Genomic DNA, 20,738 nt, shown 5'->3' on the forward strand with positions numbered 1-20,738 from the left:
CAAGACAGAAAATGGAAAAAAAAAAAACAAAACTTTAGTCTCAAGTCAAAAAGAGATGTATTATTTTTACTTCATTTATTTTTCTTCAGCCTACCAGCAGAAAACTCAGTTATTTGTACCTTTTTTCTCTACTTTTTGCCTGCCTTGCAGCAACAGCCTGACCTTCAAAGAACTTTGTAAGATTGTTCTTGATCCTGCGGATGGTGGTGACTGTGTTAGTGTTTGACTTAAAGACTACTGCACTTTTGGGAAGGAATAACTAATAAGAAGCTTGTCTTCCATGCAGCAGTAATGAAGGGGAAGCTGTGGAGAGGTGCTTTACAGAAGGGAAATTCCCAAGGAATATGACTTAAATGCATCCTCTTAGGCAGCAGTGAGCTTTGCTGTGTTACGTATAATTAATGCAAAAAGTTCAGTCATGTTTTTACACAACACCAGGCATGCATTTTAGTCAGCGTTTAGGGACTGATAGCAGAAGTTGGTTTTGACAGGACTGCGTGGAGGACACCTAAACTGCAGCTTCAAATGCTTGAAAGAATTAGGCAGGTTGGCATTAGTAGGTCTCATGGCCATCACTGTGGGCACCACTCGCATTATGCACACAGGCAGGATGGAAGGAGTGTCTCAGCACTGTTTTGGTGGCCTGTAGCTGCATCTCTGGGTGACAGTGAAGAAGTTTGGAAATGAGTGTCAGTGTTAGGAAGCAGTTCATCAGCCCCTCAGCCAGACACGATGTCCCAGGCGAATGGTGTATCAGGAAATATGGCCAAACTGGGTTTGCAGACAGGTAGGAGCAATGATAGCTTGCAGCTCAATACGAGCAGTTATTCCAGAGGAGGAAAACTCTGGGGTTTGACTTTGTAGAAGCTGAGCCATTTGCTATGAGTAGGCCAGTCTGCGAAGGTGCATGGCCCAAGGTAAAATGGATGCATCAAATGCTGAGTAGCAGGGTGTTTTTTCTTCTGACACGAGTAAAAAAATGCACTTCTTGGAATTTTGCAGTTTTCTGTAGGGCGCACAAAAACATTGTCTGTCATGATACACGTTAAGCTCCAGGGATAAACTGCAGGAAAATCCTGTCATTGATTTCTATATGTAAAGGGATTTGATGCAGCCATTCGTTAAAGGCCCAGGTGCCAATGGAGGAGGTTAAAATTCAGCCCCTGTGCTGACATGTGGCATTCTTCAGCTGCTTAGGAGATCAGGCAGCTGTAAGAATAGGATCTGGTTTCTATGGCATTAGCCTTGTGTGTTACAAGGAGAAATCATTCAATTTTTGAATATATGTTATCATTGCTCTAATGGGAAGAACAACACATTATCTCCTTTATTTGTCTTATCTATATCATCATACGCTTTAATTCTCTGAAGATGAGCATATGAACGTCTTCAGTTAGATCTCATTAAATCAGATGGGCTGTTGCTGTCAAATTGATGGAAGTAAGTTATTCATTTATAACTGAGCTAATTGATTTACTGAGAGGTAGAAGCTCTGTCTGCAATCTTTCTCTGGAATCTTGCTTTTACAATAAGCACCAGAAATTGAGGGAGGAAGAGAAATATCTGATTCCTAACTGTTGGAAGATAAGACAATGGGAAATTTCATATGAAGAACCCAGCAGAGTTGGTCATTAAGCCTGACGGAGAAGTGGGACCTTCATTTAAATGTCATCCTGTGTAATTTCTCCTTATGCCTGGCATATTCCCTATGCATATGCATTCCAGATTGGAGTGGCATATAATGAAGGAAGATTAGAAAGTTGCAATAGTATTCTTGTACTGGGCTGCTCATAGAAAGGAGGTGGGACTAGCTGCCCTGATCCCAATCCTCGTGGCATGGGACAGGAAAGGGACAGCAGGTGAGGAGAGCAAGAAAGAAGGAAAAAACATTATGGAAAGAGAGAGCTTCTCAAATAATTACACAGTGAATTTCTCTGTAGGTGAGTCATGAATTTTATGACTCAATTAGACAATAAGAGTCTTTTAATAGCAGATACAACCAAACAGCCTACTTGGTTTTCCCTTCCAGCAAGCCTTTATTTGAAGGCTTAAACCTTTTGCTCCTGAGTTAGTATGTTTTTAAGCTAAGAATCACTAGACTTATCACAGAAGTAGTGCCCATTGAGGTAAGGAGTACATCTCTTGTGTGCAAGCGCTACGTGTTAAATTAACACCTGATTGCTAAATCCATGCAATGGAATTTGTTAGCTTTTATCCTCTTGTTTGTCTGAGCTATGTCATCTATTTGTGTTTCTTTTTTGTTTCTTCTGGGGGGCTGGGGGGCCTGGAGTAATGTCATACTAACAGTTAGGGACAACCTTTTCCCCTTCTTTCTCAATTGCAGATGAAGTCGGGGGAGATGGCTGCCAATATCGCCCGAGAACTTGCGGAGCACACGAAAAACCACTTGTACGCTGGTGATATCACATACTCCGTGTCTGCCATGGTCCAGCTGGTCAACTTGCTTGATGTGCAGCTCCGAAACCTGACTCCAGGCGGGAAGGACAGCGCTGCACGCAGCTTAAATAAGGTAAAAACAAAGGGCCTTGGGAAAGGACAGGAGGCTGAAGAAAGGTTTGGCTGTCCCTGGAGAGCTATTAGAAATCTCATTCTGAACGAGTGCCATTTTAGGGCAGCCATTCTTTCTTAGTAGACAAGAGTACCTGGCAGTTTTTTGTTTACAGTGCATTTTATTCTGCTGAGAAACGAAACAGTTGTAAATGCCAAGTGTACTGTTGGTGCTGGGAAATGTATACCCTTAGATGTGTAGATATATGTACTCCTCGTACTTCATTGTGGTCTCAGCACTCGTGGCTCAGTATGAGAATAACTCAAGTGATACCATGGCAATTATTGTGGATTTGTGCCAACGTGACTGAGACTAGACTTTTGCCCAGCGTTTCCAGTGCTGAATTGTCTGTGAAACGACATGTAATATAATCCAGAAAATTTGAACTTTTAAAACCCTGAGATGCAGAGACAGTCTGAGTTTTGATTTTTCATCTTGTAGCATTAAAAGACGCTGGATGTGAAGGTCAAATGGGCACTTTTATGCATAAATATAAACAAAAGCAGATACACATTTATTTACACTTGAGATACATTTATCAAAGTCACATTAGATGGCAGCTTATTTACATCTAAGGTGCGTAAGATGTTTTAGTATTAGAGGGCCTTTGTAATAATTACCTGTGACAGTCCAGAAGCACATTTCTGCACGATGACTCTGTGGTTTATGTGCCCTCTGAAGAAAAAGAATTACTAGTCATTTTGTCATTTCTATATTTAAGTGCACCTGCTACATACTAAAGATGCTAGACGTTGCCAATTATGGGAGGAAAATATTGGCTGTGGAGTCTGTAAGAATATATTTAAAGTTGAGGTTTTCCTGGGTCCAGAGCCTTCTTCATCACTGAATCTCATGTAAATGCACAGGATGAGAATTATCTGGGACTCAGGCAGCGCATTGTGCAGGCCTGGTCATCAGAACAAAGTAAAGCTGAATCCTGTGGCTACCAGCACAGGGTTATATTGGCCACCTACTTAAAATAAGACACCAGATGTTGTTCTCAACTGTGTAGTTGGCTCGGACAGTTCGGGCATCCACATAAGTGAGAACAGAATTTGGTCACAAGGTTATACGGGGAATAAACGATCCCAGCTAAGCCTAAAATTTCTTCCGTGTCTTCTGAAGAAACATATTTTTCAGGGAAGTAACGTTGTCTTTCTGTTGTAAAATATTATTGTGGACTGATTCTGTTTTAAATGAGAAGGGCTTCGGGATTGTTTAAAATTACAGCCACATGGGAATTGAAGTCCTGCATATCATGTGCTTTGCATGTGCTAGGAATGGGGTTGTCCTGATGCTTTTAATTAGTGCTGCTTCCAGCTATTTTATAACAAAGTAGGTAATACTTGTATTAACTGTTACATCAGCATAACATTTTTGTTATAATCCAACCATGGTTTTATTTGAAATTATGGCGATATCTGACAATATGAGGTAAAACCAGCAATTAATGTCACCTACTAACGGGTTTCATGATTCTAGTCTGCTTGCTCTTCTGAATATGTCCTAGCCATACCCAACATTTTGTCACTTCAGCTTTGCAATCACATATTTTTCACCTTTTTATATCCTACCTTCCAATATTTGTTCTTATTACACGAAATGGGGTTGTAACTTGGGGAAAGGTGGGAGTTACCGCTGTCACAGGAAGGTTCGGAAAGGCAGAGCTGCTCAGCTCTGCTGTCCCTCCTGTGGCTCCCCGTGCAGATTCCCCCACCACCACCACCATCAGCTTTGCACAAGCAGCTCATACAAATCAATTGCACTCCACATTAAAATTCTGGACCGTGTGGAGTCCTGCAAAACAACGATGCGAGTCAGTGATCCAAATGACAGGCTCGGTAATTTACTTGCTCTCATTCCCCACTTAATTCTTTAGAAGAGCAACTGCTCTGTGTTCATTTAAGAATGCATGAATTCGAGTTGGAAGTAGTATCGGGCAAACAAAAGGCAGCAGAGTTACTGCTCCATTTTCCCCTTCACTGATCAAGAGTATTTCCAGAAAAAAAAGAAAAGAAAAAAAAAGAAAGGAAAAAAAAAAAGGAAAAAGTAATTTACAAAGAGTTTTAGTTAGTGTTGTTTAGTCAGAAAGGAGAAATAAAGTAAGCACTAGCCATTAAATATTCTTTTAATCATTAAAGGAAATATGCTGGGGATTTGCCTTCATGCTCCATCTGAAAGCATTCACCTGTGCTCTTATGGTTTTTATTATTTTTCACAAGCTGATAAACAATGAATTAAAGTAAACTGGCATAATCAGAGTTTTTAAAAGCCATCATCTTTAAGGAGCCACTTTCCTGTCACTAAAAGCGTTGTGCTTTCCACTGGATCAGGCTTAATTAAGGTAATAATCGTTCTATAGCGGACTGGTGAGACCCCCAAGTAGATAGCTCTGTAATTTCCAGCAAGGCTTTCTTTGATCTCCATTTGTGTCTGAAAAGTCTTCATACTGGCCAAGTTTACCCAGAGAAGGTTTCTACTGTTAGAAACTGATGATTTAGAAATTGAAATTAGACACTGCCTGATACCTGAATGTACTTTGTTTGTTTCGGAGTCTCAGAACTCTTGGGGACAGATCTGGCTCTCAGCTGTCCTCATGGGATGGCACTGCTGTGAGCTGAGAGTATGTTACCCCAGATCTCCGTGGACAGGCATTTCCAACTCAGGTACATCAGCAAAAAGCAACCCACCAAAACCAGTGGCTCCGAGCAGCCTGACTTTAGTTGCGCTGCTGCAGAGCGGTCTCATTTCTAGCTCACTGCTGCAGACAGCCTGCAAAGTCCCAGGGAGGTAAATAAGTGCCTGTTTGAATTTCATGACACACTGAAGTGCAGTTATCAGGCAGGAGGCATGCAAGTGCATATCAAAGTACAGTCTTAAATGTGGCTCCTATTAAGAAGGTGGGATTCTTTATGGAAAGGCTATTCAGCATATAAAGTATTTAGACCCAGTAATTACAAAGGAAAGTACAATGCAGTATAAGAGAAAATTGGAAAATTCAGTCCTAAACAAGCAGCTTAATCCAAAGAGGAGAAAATGGCCTCAACTGGAAATACTAAATCTGATTCCCATTTCCTAGTTATAAGCTTTTCAATGGCCATTCATGCATTCAGGAGCTCTGGGCAACGCTCTTTCCCACAGCTTCAGGTGTGATCACACTTGACGTGCTCCAGAGCTGGCATTAAGGTGAGATAAAGCTGGATGAGAGGCTCTGCCTTGAGCAGGTGTCTCAGGATGAGTCTAGGCCTATGTATAGATATATCCTGCGTACAGCTTGCTCCCTGCTTGTCCAAAGCTGGGTTATAGCTCACTATGCCATCAGCACTCTCCAGCTGCAGAGCCCACTCTCCTTTCACAAAAATAACAATTATCCCCATCCATTCCAGCCTTGTTTGACATGAAAACTCCAAGCTGTAAGGAAAAGGTTGTCTCCTGACCACCTCCACTTTACCTAAATGTCTCTACCATCTAACAGCTGCTCTTGCAAAGTTTCCAGTGTGTGCTTAACTGAAACAGGACTAACCTTTATTTCTGGAGCCCGTCCTTCCAGCCTTCCACTGCTGCCTAACTCGCATGCTTCCTTTGGTTTGGTTCGTTCTCAAGAGCTGTTTAAAAGAGAAATGAGGTTTTCACATAGGCATTTTCTTCAAAATTTTTTCCCTTGTTCTGTCACTAACTTGTTTTTTCTATTCCGTCTTTAATCTGCTGTCTTTATGGACTCAGCTTCAGAAAAGGGAGCGCTCTTGCAGGGCCTATGTCCAGGTATTTCTTGTGTTTTTAATCCACGTGTCCAGTTGTTGTTTGACTGAGTGACTGTGAAGTGGTTCTTGTCTGTCAATCTGATTTTACCACCTGTGTGGCAGCAAGTCCTAAGGTTAAGGTTACAGGATAATGTGATCATTTCATTATTCGTTTCCCTTCCCCACTTGCCCGGTTGTTCACAGCCTTGACAAAAATTTGGGACAAAAACTCCGAACAAGGAAGTGGGGGGAAAAAAAAAAAGGAGAGATCTGACAAGACCCATTCAGACACTGGAATAAGCAGAACAGTCTGGATGCATGCAATTCCAGAATGCAAAACCCCCTGCTCGCAGAGGTGTCTCCAGACCACCTGGGTTTTGCTAGCAACGTGTCACTCAAATAGCTGCTGTATGCGATTTATTGGTTTTCCTTCTTCTCTTGCAAATTGAGAAACAATTCAAAACTGCGGCACTTGGCATGAGGGAGGAGGTAGAATCATAATGAAATGCAGAGTGTCCTCGCAGAGGGATGTAAGAAGGAGGAGAGTGCTGCAAACTAAATATAGGATTAGGAACATAACATCCCATAAAGTTCACCCAGCTGCGGCCTGAATGTGCAGGCTCACATTGTGTTTACATGAACGAAGTCAAGTCCCAGTGTTCTGGAAAGACCTGCCTGTAGTCTTTTCAAGAGCGGGGCCTTGGGTCATGACGTTATTTATCCTGTCACCTAGGTTTGTAGCACTTGCTCCAGTGACTTTTGTATAAAGCTGTTTGTATACTATGGGTGAGTTAATGCTGCTTTAAGAAATGTGAGTGTTTTACCTCCTAATTTCTGTCTTGTGCTTATGAACTTCGATGTTAAACTTACGGATGGTTGGTCATTATTTATGTGTGTATATATAACGGAGGTGTGAAAATGAAACCCACGTTTGCGGAGGGGGCTGTCAATACCTGATTTTTTTCTGCATAGTGGAAGTTCCTACAGCTCATACTGACTTTATTTTGTGAGTGCATACTTCATTTAATCTGGAAGATTAGATGGCTTAGATTTCTAGGACATTAAATATAAAACAGTTCACCTCTGTGCTGGTAGTGTGTCTGTCTTCCCTTTGGCCATGACAGCAAGCCATCCCTCATCTGTTCCCTAACATAAACGTTAATGGATAAAGATGAGTTATGGAGTTATACGTATCATATCTGGACTGACCTCCCTTAGGATCATTTATCATTTTAAGGAAATTTTACCCTTCAATGCTTACTCCCAGTTTGGCTATCTTGTCTACGGTTGAAACATGGTGAAGCTGGTTTGACCATGGACTGCACACTCCTGTTGGGGATATTGGATGCTACTCAACGTTGTCCTTTCCTTAGCTGCACAGGTGCTCTCTGCAGACTCATTGCAGACTCCTGGTCTTTTTGTCTTCTTTCGAACAGTACTGAATAGTGGATTTAATATACTCTACAGAAATCTTGGCATTGATAGAATAAAAACTTGAATTCTGCATAGACTTAAGCTTACCATTAATTTCAAGGACTCCTTGCCTTTCACTTGGAAAGGCTACTTCTATGTTTAAACATTAATCATTTGCCTACCTCTGTAGTAGACCGAAGCTGATGAAAGCTCATTGCCTAAGCTGTTTAGTGTAAATATGAACAAAGCTGGTAAATCTATTGAAGAGGACAGTCCTGTAATGGAGGGCTTGAAGAATGAATTAGATGACCTAATTGAACCTTTCCAGCTCAGCCTTGTAATATATGGAGGTAAAATAATGTATCTAGACATATTTTCATACAGTATGTTTCCATTTGGAAAATCATGTTGCTGAAGTCAGCAAAAAATCTTGTGGGGGGAGTGTTTGTCTGTGATAGCAATTAAATGTGACTGCAGGTATTCCTGTTACAGGCCACTTCTCCTTTACCAGGCAGTGAAATGTCTGGGCTGGCAAAGACAACTTAGCAATAATTTTTCAACAGATTTTAAATGGGGAAGTCCCAGATCTTGTGAAGTCACTGGGAGGTCAATGCTACGTGGAACTATGCCACCGGTGGCAGAGAAATTGAGTTTTCAGCCTTGCTGACATGATCTCCTTTTGCTGGTCCCTTTGTCATGAAGAGCATCCACAGCTGTGCTCCCTAGGCAAGGGAAAGCACCATACAGTTTATGTGAGAGATGCTCAGTAACTATAAAAATCAAATGTGCAATTGAAAACAGGTGAATTTGTGGGAAGGGGAGGGTAACTTGAGAAGATGATAATTACTAATATCAGTCTTAGTGGTTTCTTTGGGCTGACAAAACCTAAGTGGTTATGACAGAGCCCCTGTGCCAGCTGAGGTGTAAGGTCCTATAGAGTCCAAAATAAATTAATAAGATAAATAAATGTGTAAAATGGAACTGGAAATGTTATGAGTTATTCAAAGATGAAACAGGGACGTAGTATCAGATTACCATCTTATTTTTCTGGGTAATGTCATAATTAAAACAAGTATTGATTAGATATGTCTGTAAAATGCCACAATATTTATTGAGTTATAAACTTGGGGATTTTATTTAGTGAAGACAGAGATTATGGATGCTCCTCTTTTAGTTGCAAATGTGGTAGATGATCTCTTTTCTCTCAAAAATCCAACAAGAGCCAATCTGACGGGTGGTATGATAAATCCATGTTAATATAATGACCAGACAACAGCTTGGGGGTTTGCCAATCGCCGTGATGTTTAAGAAACTGCAACATCAGTTTTAATTTGTGATGGTAGGAGTCGCCTAGATGGGCTGAGCTTACAGAGGTGGATGTCCAACAGGGGTGGGGTGAGTGAACTTGGAAGGGTTCTCCATCGGCTAAGGAGAGCTTGGAGCAGGTGACTGGCATTTTAGTGGCTGAAGATCTCTGCACCAATTCCCCTTGGAGCTGCATCTCCCCGCATTACTCAGGCCCACCTTTCCGCAGTGCACTGTTCCTGGCACTCTATTTTGGGAAGGGAAGGAAAAAGTCTTTGTGCAGGAGAGTGAGTCACAATGGGTGACACACTGGGTGAGTGTAGCCTCATTTGGTGACTGATGTGTGACATAAGCTGGTCAGAATTTTCTGGATTTTTTTTTTTTTCAGAACTTACTCATTTTCTGAAGGTGTTTCTCCATATAGTGAAGCTCTGGAGTTGCAGGAAACACTAAACATTTGTCTACTGAGAGCTGTGAAACTGGGTTTGGTGTCACAGATTTCTTCCATGCCCTTCAGCAAGTGACACATGCTCACTGTTTCCCAGCTCCTCATCTCATAATACTGTGGATATAATCCCCCCGACCTCTGGGAATATGAGAAGGGTAATAAAGTTTAAAAAAAATAAAAAAAAATACACACACACAAAACCAAACCAAAACATTCAGATATTACAGTAAGGGAGGCCCTATTAACATGGAATTCTTAAACATGGGAAACACAAGCTTTTAATAAAAGCTCACACCACACAGTCCAGACATGCAGAGTCCTCCTGAGCACGTGTGTGCTCTTGATTAGAGCGTCTGAGCTCACCTCCTTGCTCTGCTTGGGTTTTGTGGTCTGCAGCTGAGAGGCATCATGAAGCCAGGCAGCAGCCCCTTCCCACGTGAAACTGTGCTGCATTTGAGATGCAGATCTCAGAGGGTAAAAACTTCCAGGGGGGGTCCCATTATTATTATTTTTTTTTTTTTAAGCCAGTCTCAGTTGCTTCAAAGCTGGAGGATGGTGAATACAATAGATAGACTGAGTGGCTGTTCTGTGGGAGGTGTGGAAGGAAGCAGCAGAGCGTTGCTTTTGCAGCATTTTCCTGGCTTAACAGCAGTTTCTGCTCTGGTTCCTGCTATCCTCTGGGCTGTCCTGTAAACCAGTTGGCCCTGTTTTGTAATTCGGGGCTTGTCTGTACACTACATGGAGATTATGGAGGTGCCACCCACCCCATGGGGACCCCAAGAGCATCTGGGTGCAGGTGGCATTGCAGCCACCAGCGAGGCCAGTGCTGAGAGCCTGGCAGGGTCCAGGTAGCAGATGGCAGCAGGTGGCTGCAGTCAGCCTCAGCCTTCCAGTTCTCCTGGAAGTTTTCTGAACACCTCACCCTTGTAACACGGGCTGTTGGAATTGCTGTACTAAGCAAAAATGAAAGGCTTTCCCCCAGGGGATTCAAGCCATTAAGTTTAGGACTGAGTAAAAGAAGAGACTTTTTTTTTCTATTCTTTTCAAACCCAGCAGCTCTCGGTAGATAAAAGGTATGCCTGGGACTTTGCCAGTAATATTTAAAGTGGATTAATTCTGTTTTTTCTCCTTCTTGCTTGCTTGCTCAGTTGGCTCAAACTTCTGTGAGGATGAAACGAAAGAAACTTGTAGCTCTTGAGACGGAGAGTAAATTGAATTACGCCACGTTTAGCTGTGTTCTTGTTGTGCCTGCAACAAGAAAGACTCTAACCTCCATTTATAGAGAAAGGGGCAAATTAATGAGGATTTTCGAGTTCCTTGTTTGGTCACTTAATTGGCTGTATGACAAAGAGCTCCGCGGTGCGTGTCAAACAACTTTCAGAGTCCTCTAATGATTTGTGCCTTGCTCAACTCCTGATGCTATTCTGCGTGGCCTGTCAGGAGAGGTATCGTTGTTAAAGTGGCTGGAATAAATTGGTTAGCAGTGTGCATACAATGTAGGATATTAGCTATAGCTATGGGGAGTACTTTCAGCAGCTTTTTCAAGATAGCTAGATGTTTGCCCCTAAGCATCAAAGTGCCCCAAACTTTCATTTAATATAATTAAAAGGACATCTGAAAGAAGTGTGACTCACAGCAGGGTTCTGTGGGTTGGTAGCCCTTTTGTTAAAACTCTGTGAACTTAATATACTTCACAGCTTGATAAACCTGCACTTGATTTGTGTCAGTAAGAGCAAAAATATAAATCCCCACCCCGCGTGTTTCTGCTGCACTGAGCCTGTTGTTAGGGGAGAGGAGGATCAAAGCCGCAGCCTTGGGTTTGTGGCTGGAATCCCAAATTCTTCACGTAAATATTAAAAAGGAATATGACCACGTGTTCCTTTACCTACAGCTAAGCTACATATATGATCATACTGTCACATGTAACACAGCAAAACTGAAAAAAAATGTTTTCTGTGTTACTGTGTGCTTACTTTCTACTTTAGGCTGACTCAGCCCTTAAATCTGGTGGCACAGGAAAAAGTCTCTATACGAGTTACCATAGAGGCCAGTGGGAGATGTTCCTTTAATTTGGACCACTGGGAGAAAAGAATCTCATGGCCACCCTAGGAGTTCCCTTGAAGGCTATGGATATTCCATCAAAGAAGCACTTATTGTTTGCAAGCCATTTTCTTTTTTTTTTCTACATCTTTACTCACTTCCCCTGTGTAATTATTCTAGCAGTTGCTTGTATAGTCTCAAATCCCAAACAGTAGGGCAGCAAATACAGATGATTCATAAATGCAGTTTTCAGCTTATTCTGCAGGGAAGATCTCATTAGATGAAATAGATCATATGTTATTTCCTTCTTCCCAATCAATTGCTTTTATTTCAGTCCTACAGATGCCTTCTGACCTTAAAATATTCTTCCTCATATACTAAGCAAAGTAAAAAACCATACCCTGTAATTTGTAACCACCTTTTATTTCTTAGATCTCCTATTTTATTTTTTTTTTGTGCTCCCACTAGGAGATTACTGGTAGTTGAAGGCCAAGATTGCAAACCTTGCATGCCTAGTGCAAGACCATTAATTCCATAAGAAAGCTTTTGTAGATGGCCTAATTGTAATAAAGGTCAGTGCCTTTATTCCCACTGCAGCGAGTTCTCGGCGCCGCTGAAATTCAGGCGCTTTCTGATTTGGTACAGTTCCTGTGCCTGGAGCAGACACATTTTCTGTAGCATTTAAAAGAGGAGATTGCATGCTCTTTCTTGAAAACCTATATCCTGAATCTATGGACTCATTTTGGAAATTCCTCTGCAAGGCCAGTTGAAGATCTCTACCTGCCTTCACCATGAGTAGTAATTGTGGGTTTTGGTTCAGTTTGCCAAAATTGTTGCCATCAGTTGCCAGTCACCTCCTCTGGTATTAGGCATAGACTGGTGTTTCAGGGTTAGTTTTGAAGGCAGATGTGCAGATTAGCAGCAGGTATTCTAACGATTTTTATTTTTAACCACAGTTCAGATAGATTCAATCTAAATATGTGTCTATCCATTTCAGTGAATATTATTGTTGTTTTCTGATGACCACATTGCTTTGCAAAAAGCCTTAGACACTGGCTGGGATTCCCCATAAGAAATTGTCTCCAGTGTGCTTACTTATCCTTTGACCAGAGACTAAATTTAATTTGGAATTAATAAATGACAAAAAGAAAAAAAAAAAAAGTGCAAGGGTGAAGAGCTTTGTCAGACATATTTGAATGCTCATCTCAGCTAAGAAATAGGATGTAATGCCATCATTTAGCCAAAAAGACCCTTTTCCTGTTTAGGGAACTGAGGAAATAACGTGTGCATCTATTTTTGACCTAAGTCCTACATAGCAGACGACTCTTTCGGTATGATTGGTGACCCTGTTGTAGAGGGATTGGGGTGTCATTCTGAAGTCCATCATTTCATGAGCTGGTCCCTTTCAGTGCAATTACCTTGCCAGAACCAGCTCTCCTCACATGCCCAAATCCAGGTTTTCATCCCCATCTTCTTATCGGGAGTGCCCATTTTGGCTATACCAGGTATATTCAGAGTTAATGGGAGCTTCTCTGGTACTGGTACTTTTTAGGGCCAGAGGCAACAATTGCACAGCTTCCAGCGGAACTTGTCTTCAATATCATTGATTATGCCTTTAACTCAATTAGTTTGGAGTCTTGCAAATATTGATAGCTTTAAAAAAGGGGTTATTTTGGCACTGGGTGTTTCATATGAATACAGACAAAAATGAGCTATTCTTGAGCAAGGAGGCAGGTAAGCTCTTTTAAAGTACTACTAGTTTCTAGTAGAAAGAAGGGAAAAAAAGAGCACAATATTGCAATCATTGAACCATATCCGCATTTCAGTGCGTCTACCCTCTGAAGTGTTTTTCATTTTCACTGTGCACTTTAGACCTGAAAGGGTTTTCGTGCTTTTTTTTCTCCACTGATTTACCATAAAATCTCAAGCTGCTATTAAAAAGTGGGCTAATAACATTTTTTGCATGCTTTGAATAAAGATGACGATGCACTTGTTTTGGAGTAGTACCCAGAGGCCTCAAACAGGACCAGAACCTCAACCAGTAAGCACAGGCAAAGGCTGTACCTATGTGATTGCCCTCTATGGTCTTAGCACCACTGTTCTGGGAAAGAGTGAGCAAACCTTTCTTAGCGAAGCTGTACCAACAAACACCTTTTGTGCAGGGGCAGCTGTACAAGCACTGCTTTTTTTTTTTCATGCACCAGCCATGATTTCAGTCTATCAATGCAAAGCACAGCTTTGTTGATGGAGCTCCTTCTGTACTAATTTTTCAAAGTGCATTGCATCAAGTATTCCTGTTAGGTCAAGGAAGATGAGTGTTAGCAGTGTGAGATAGGGTTTTATAAGTTATAAAAAGCACATAGTTTTAGTAGAAATGTCATTGCAAAAGTGGTGCTTTAATGCCATATGCCACTCTCCTTATTCACCCAGTGCCGCTATAGGAGCTTAGACTTTGATATAAGGTGCATGCAAAATAATTTATACTGTTTCCAGTCTCATCTTAAGGAGGTGCTGTTTTGTAAGGAAGGACAACCCGTGAATTTGAAAATTACTGAGCTGAGCAGAGGCGCTCAACCAGCATTCCCTGTAGGGCTTGCTGGTATTCACTTGGCACGAAACAATATTTTCTCACACACCCTTGAAAATGTACTCCAGTCCTAAATTCATTGGGGTTTCCGTTCTTCCATCAGCTGCTTAGTGAAAGGCTAAAATGAGCTATAAACATTTAGGATCTAACACCTTTAGGACCTAGCACCGGGAGAGTTGCTTAAGCACAGCACAACGAGCTCTGGTCCAAAATCGGCAATGAGATTAGCAGGCCTGACATCTCTTGGTAATTTTGAGGTTCAATTCCCAGCTGAAGACAGATTTTACATTACAGAGCCTACTTTTGTCAAACAGCAATGCTTTAGGTGTTGTTATGGTGAGAGACAAACAAAGGGATGTGGTGTCGCTGGGTATGTACTATCCTGTAGGTTTAAACCATGTGTCACATAGACAGATATTCTTGCCAGGCATTTCTAGAGGGGGAGAAGATAAAAATAAATCAACATGCAAAATTCAGTTTTATGGAATGAAGCAGCTGTCACAGAGGAAATCAATGGGACATATATGATCAGCCTTTTAGTGATGTGTAATTACTGTGAGACTCCTAATTAGTTGCCCTTTTGACAACGCAGCTTTTAATACCAATTTATAAGTGTTTGAGAAGGAAGTCTTACATGTTGTTTCTGTATTGTAACCTCGGGACAAAATCAAGAAACCATGAGCATATGCCCTTATCTGGGGAAAAAAAAAATCTCCCTCTGCAATTTATTAACACTTATTTACATTGAATGCATACTCCGTGAGGCTGTATAGCCACCTAATGAAAGGAATCGCCATCCTGGGATTTATCTTCCGCTCTTGGCATTATGCTTCTCTTAATGTCCAGTTGAAGCCACTGTTGGAGACAGAGTATTAGACTTATTGGACCTGTCATCAGACCCAGAATGGTTGTTCTGTACGGGCTTGCATTAAGGGGGTTCAGCATTCAGTGATTGTATAGGTACCCTGATACCATAGTCAGTACACCTACAGATCTCGGGATAAAAAAAACAGATGGGATGTTTTATTTCTTGGTGCTCTTTTTCCATCATTTCTTCATACTTTAAGGCTGCAAACAAGCAAGCTCTGCCTTTTGAAAGCACTCCCTTGATGTCATTTAAGTTACTTTTGTCCTTCTCCCTGGGCATATATGTGCGTACGCTGTTCATTCTTAAAGCCTCTGCAACCTTGGCGTTGGTTTTGTGCTGTGCTGTAGGGGACATAGAGTTATGTTGGAGTCCGTGAGGCTCCCAAGAGTGCTTTGGCTCAGTTGGAAGTTGTTCACCTAGTTGAGCTGTTTTTGGAAGAGGAGTAAGGTAGGGGAGAGAAGAAAAATACAACAGTGGAATACCTTCAGCTTGGGAAGCAGGGACAAGGTCTTCAGTAAAGGTTCATGCAGAACCCTTAAATAGGTTTTGGGTCCTTCAGGGACAGGATTAAACTCTCGTGTCTTTGGGTACCTATATGAAGATGATCCTTCCTTCTAGTTTGACTGGGAAGAGACACTAGAGAGCTTCTGGGCTCCTGACTGTGCTGCATGTTAAATTCTTGAAGCGAGGTGGGATGAAACTGGGTCAAAACTTCCTTAGCTCCCTCTGAAAATACCCACCTTTATCACCATCACCAAGGGTCTCAGATAAAACCCAAAAAGTCATGAGCTCCCTAGCAGACCTGTCTCATGCCTTCTTCATTTCAAAGGTCATCTGTCAGGGCTAACCCTTCTGCTGGTCACTGAGAGGCTTTGCTGGAAGATTGGTACTGCTGCTCCTATGCTGGAGCTTCAGCACCACAAAGTCATTGGAGTTGGTGCCAAACCCACCTAAACCACAAAGCCTCAGCTTAAATGCAAAGACATAGGCAAGTACTCGTCCCATGTGCCTGACTTTCCACAGTTCCTGGTTCCCTGCCCAACTTTTCCCAGTTGGCATCTCTGTCTCAAGAGACACTGTTGCTTTAACAGCTGTTTTGTTTCATTTAAACACCTACCTCAGCTCATGTCCAAAATGCAAACATTTCATTAGCACCTCATCTCCTTGGCTTCAGCCTGCAGCACTCAGCCATAATGAAGTGCTGCACTCAGAAATATAATGCGGGGAACACTTGATTAATGCACTGAGGCAGGTGAGGGGATTGACCCTCTGGGAAAAGCTATGGACTAAATTCATCTTGGTTGCAATGCCAGTGATGACAGTCTACCAACTTCACTCAGATCTCTGCTAAGGACCCGAACCAAAGTCCTTGGAAATCTTTCCAGAGTTTTAGTGTCAGGCCCAGGATCCAAAGTGATATGATGTAGCTGATTTCAAGTTTAGTCATTTCTAAAGGATGCTCAGCATCACGATGCCCATTGGATGGAGAGCACACATTTTGCAGGAGGAATCTAACTGAGGTTCTCTGTCAAGCTTTGTATGCATACATGCACAATGCTTAGTTATTAAATAAATAAATAAATGCTATTTTTTTTTTTCTGGGGAAATATCTTCGCAGCATAACAGTAACACAAATATGTCATCATCTGTTTCATATTTAGACAAATAAGCATTGCCTTTCCATCCACAGCCAGGAGCTAGATCTGCTGCAAAGACTATTTCCACCACTCAGATATTGATGAAAGCATATTGTTTTAGCAGAGATTTAAAAACACTATTAACAACTGAGCTAAATAGAAGTAAGGCAAATTGTAGTCTGCACAGTAATATTGAAAGGTGAGAAAAATCCTTATTTTCCTCTTTCCAGGAATATAAGAGCTTTGTGAGAAAACTCCATGTTGTGTAGAGCCAGCACAGCAAAATAGTTGATTTTTTTGGTCACTGTGAAAGAATAACACCTCCTTTTTGCCTGAAAGGAGATAAGCTACCAAAGTAAACTACTGAATTTTATTAAGAGCTACAGCGATTAGGCTTCAAGATTTTAAAACGCTGAAAAAAAAAACCACACTTAAACGCAACGTTTTTTTAGTATTTCTTTTTGGCCGTTGAAGTTGTTAACCTGTTTTTTCTGTGCACACACCACATTTGTTAAGATGATTTTTAGACTACTTAGGAAAATTAGTTTAATAATTAGTTTAAGAAATTGATGTATGGTTAGTAATTTCTGCTTAACAGCAAATGAGAACAGGATCCCAGCTCTGGAATGTAAAAGCTTTACAAGAAAAAGATTTTTGCAGTGGCAATAAAGGAAGAGATTTTCTGCCATTTCAGTTTGCTTCAGTGATGGAAGCATTGGCTACTCTATACTTTGGAAACCAAGCTGTGAGGCTCAGGAGAAATGTTGTCTATTAATCACAGGACCAGGGCAATAGCTTCCAGGGAGGGAAAGATCTGCTAAAGGTAAAGGAGAGATTTGTCAGAAAAGCAACTGAGTTAAGTTGTCATTAATTAGGTTGGAGAGTAGGGGCTTTTTACTGTCGGGGTGCCCGATTCTGCCTCTGTCTTCCAGCAGGAGCTGTGGTGATATGAGAAACATCCAACCTGAAGTACATTTAAGATTAGGATGCACATGGCATTATCTAAGTGAAACGTCTTTGCTGGGATTAAAAGCACTAGCAGTGGCAGGTCTAGATGTCCTTGATTTTCCTTGAACCTTGTTGTAATTGAAAATTCTTGAAGGTCACATGGATATAACAATAAAATCCAATTCTGTTTTGATGTGACCCAGAGTTGACGTCAGCATGCCTTACGCTGGGAATCATAGAATCATTAAGGTTGGAAAAGACCTCCAAGATCATCTGGTCCAACCATCCCCCTACCACCACTGTCACCCACTAAACCATGTCCCCAAGCACCACATCCAACCTCTCCTTGAACACCCCCAGGGACGGTGACTCCACCACCTCCCTGGGCAACCCGTCCCAGTGCCTGACTGCTCTTTCTGAGGAGAAATGTCTCCTCATTTCCAACCTGAACCTCCCCTGGCACAACTTGAGGCCATTCCCTCTGGTCCTATCACTGGTTACCTGTGAGAAGAGGCTGACCCCCAGCTCTCCACACCTTCCTTTCAGGTAGATGGAGAGAGTAATGAGGCATTTGTGCTATGTGTTACTATTGTAATGCTCTTCCTTAGCATTCTGCTGGAGAACGGTCAGGAGTAAATACTGAAGTATTTTCATTAAAGTGAGCCATGGAGGGTACTTTAGGCTTGCAACATGTAGAAATCCCATGGGACTGTCTTTGCTTTGAAGATCAGAGGTATGGGTTTGATGACTGCGCTTTCAACATGCAGAAAATTGTTGAGAATGGCGACTTCATCTCAAAGGGCAGGTTGGATTCTGTAGTCAGCGATAGCTGGTAATGGAGGTGTTTCTTTGTGGGGCAGGCCTGCCTCATGGCTAGACACTAACCAGCAGAAGGAAACACTGTCAAAGTATATTATTTATCTCCACACAATCAGTTTCACCAGCTGGTGTGGCTGGTCTCATTGAAAATCCTTGCCTGGAAGACAGCTGAGTCGCTTCTGCTTAGTTACTAAGCAGAGGTCTAAGGCTGAGCGAAACCTTCAGGTTGGGTAGGCCTCTAGCGCTGTAATTTAGCGATCACAAGGCCGGCGTGGTTCCGTGTGACCCTGGATGTGCTCCTAGATTAACCTGTGGGAAGCTCTCCGTGGGAAAGCTCTTTGTGCAGGGCAGCCCGGGGCGCAAGGTGCACCACAGGAGGTCCTGAGGTTGTTACTGTGGGGCCGGCTCCTTCCTGAACGGAGCAATTTGAAATGTCACGGCTTATCAAAGTCTCTGTGGGGGCACCTGCTGGTTCTCTGGATGAAGCGGCGTAACTCAACTATCTCTGCATCGCCGTGACAGCCTGACAGAGGTTATGTGGTGGGAAGTGTTCTGTATCGAGCCTAACCCGTGCAGATAGTTACTGAATAGCTTCCATGGGTGCCCCAGCCCTGCTTCCGAATTCTGGTGCAGCCAATAGCAGCAACCTGCTTCACGAATGGGTTTTGAAAAATATTTTCATGCACGTTTCCTTAGGGATTCCTCCACCCATACTCTGTCACCCCTAGTTCTTAATTCCTTCTTAATCTGAGCACAGCCTGCGTTAGAATAAAATCAAGACCTCTCCTTCTTGTGTCTAATGCAATAAACGATAACTAACTCCATTTTAGGCTGCCCTGATGGTCAGGGAGAGGAAATGTTGCCCTGTCCCTATAAACTAACGTGTGTGGAGGAGGGAAATGAGTGCATGTCAGCAGTCTTGACTTTAGGTTTGCTAAAGTCCTTTCTTACTCAGTTCCTCTCCCTTGCAGGCCATGGTGGAGACGGTGAACAACCTCCTGCAGCCACAGGCTCTGAATGCATGGAGGGACCTCAACGCAAGTGAACAGCAGCGAGCAGCCACCAAGTTACTTGACACCGTGGAGGACAGTGCCTTCGTGCTGGCCGATAACCTGCTGAAGACGGACATCGTCCGGGAAAACACCGACAATATCCGTAAGAAGCAGAGCCCATAAATACTGAGAGCAGCCAGAAGGAGAGAAAGGGCTGGGGAGCCTGGCTTCTGTCTTGGCCATACATTAACTGGAGAGCAATCTGTTAGATGTGGCTTGGCATTTTGTCTGGAAGAGTTAGAAGTCTTTCCAGAAGAGCCTAAAGGAATAAGGCAACTCTCTACCCTTGAAATCCCATGGAAAATGAACACCTAAGCTGCCTTTATTACTCCTGGCTTTAAGTGCAAAATATCTACTAGGGCAATGAGAGCATCGCTTCACAGGGAGATGGTTCACTGTAATGCAATTGTGTTTCATTTCATACAAATTTGTGTCTTTATTTGGCTGATTGTTGATTTTAATTAAAAAACAAGCATGATGGAAAGCACCAGCACTCCCACTGTGCATATGTAAAATGAGAACAACTCTTCTTTCTTTTTCTATGAATACAGATCCTGAGCACTGATAACATTTACAGAAAGTAGCAATCGCCAGTGGCAAAGAAGTAACATTTTCAGATTTTCATTTTAACCATTGTCCTTAATATCCTGAGGTTCTTGTTTACAAGAACTGGTTGTCTTTTGTGTTCCACAGAGAGTAGAATTTATTTGCTTTTTTTTTTAATTAAATTTAAAACTTCTTCAGGGCAGAGATTTAAAAAGAAATAGGAGTCCAAACAGAGTCTAGTGTGAAACACTGTAACTTGATTCCTCTGCTTTCAGGTGGTCTGGAGCACCATTTTGTAACTTCAAAGTATTGCACAGAGGATTGTTTCAGTAGTGATTTTTCTTATTGTTGGTCTCTTTTGCATACAGAGCTGGAGGTTGCGAGGCTGAGCACAGATGGGAATCTGGAAGATCTGAAGTTTCCCCAGAACCTGGGCCATGGTAGCGCCATTCAGCTGTCAGCAAATACCTTGAAACAAAATGGTCGAAATGGTAGGTCCAAAACTTCTGGCCATGATGGCCTTCCGAATCAGTCATGCTTTAGGCATTGTTTATGAACAGCTTGTAAACATTGTTTTGTGTTTAACCAATTGTAAGCATAGTATTAATCACTGTGTTAATATTTACATTAATGTTAATGCCAGCTTCCCAAGCCCTTAACTACAGGCTAAGTTGGCTGACAAGGAAAGTATTGTATTGCCGAGTGACTGACAGCCTTCAAAAGCATTACGTGCTGTTAAAAATATGCCAGATCACTAAATGATGTT

General features: G+C 42.1%; 1 protein-coding gene across 23 annotated transcripts in view; it reads left to right on the plus strand.

The window, feature by feature from the left end:
• ADGRL3 (adhesion G protein-coupled receptor L3) overlaps nt 1–20,738 on the plus strand; it is a 524,429-nt gene that overhangs the window by 421,833 nt on the left and 81,858 nt on the right. For 19 of the 23 annotated variants that reach the window (XM_038178121.2, XM_072037083.1, XM_072037080.1 and 16 more), the window contains 4 exons: nt 2,345–2,530; nt 6,293–6,331; nt 19,346–19,529; nt 20,341–20,463. In XM_038178121.2, coding sequence (XP_038034049.1) covers nt 2,345–2,530; nt 6,293–6,331; nt 19,346–19,529; nt 20,341–20,463 — 532 coding nt within the window. The remainder of the gene's footprint in view (nt 1–2,344; nt 2,531–6,292; nt 6,332–19,345; nt 19,530–20,340; nt 20,464–20,738) is intronic. The other 4 variants (XM_072037069.1, XM_072037076.1, XM_072037078.1 and 1 more) reach the window with 1 other exon arrangement.

This window comes from Anas platyrhynchos, chromosome 4 (assembly GCF_047663525.1).
Source record: "Anas platyrhynchos isolate ZD024472 breed Pekin duck chromosome 4, IASCAAS_PekinDuck_T2T, whole genome shotgun sequence".
Classification (NCBI taxonomy): Eukaryota; Metazoa; Chordata; class Aves; order Anseriformes; family Anatidae; genus Anas; species Anas platyrhynchos.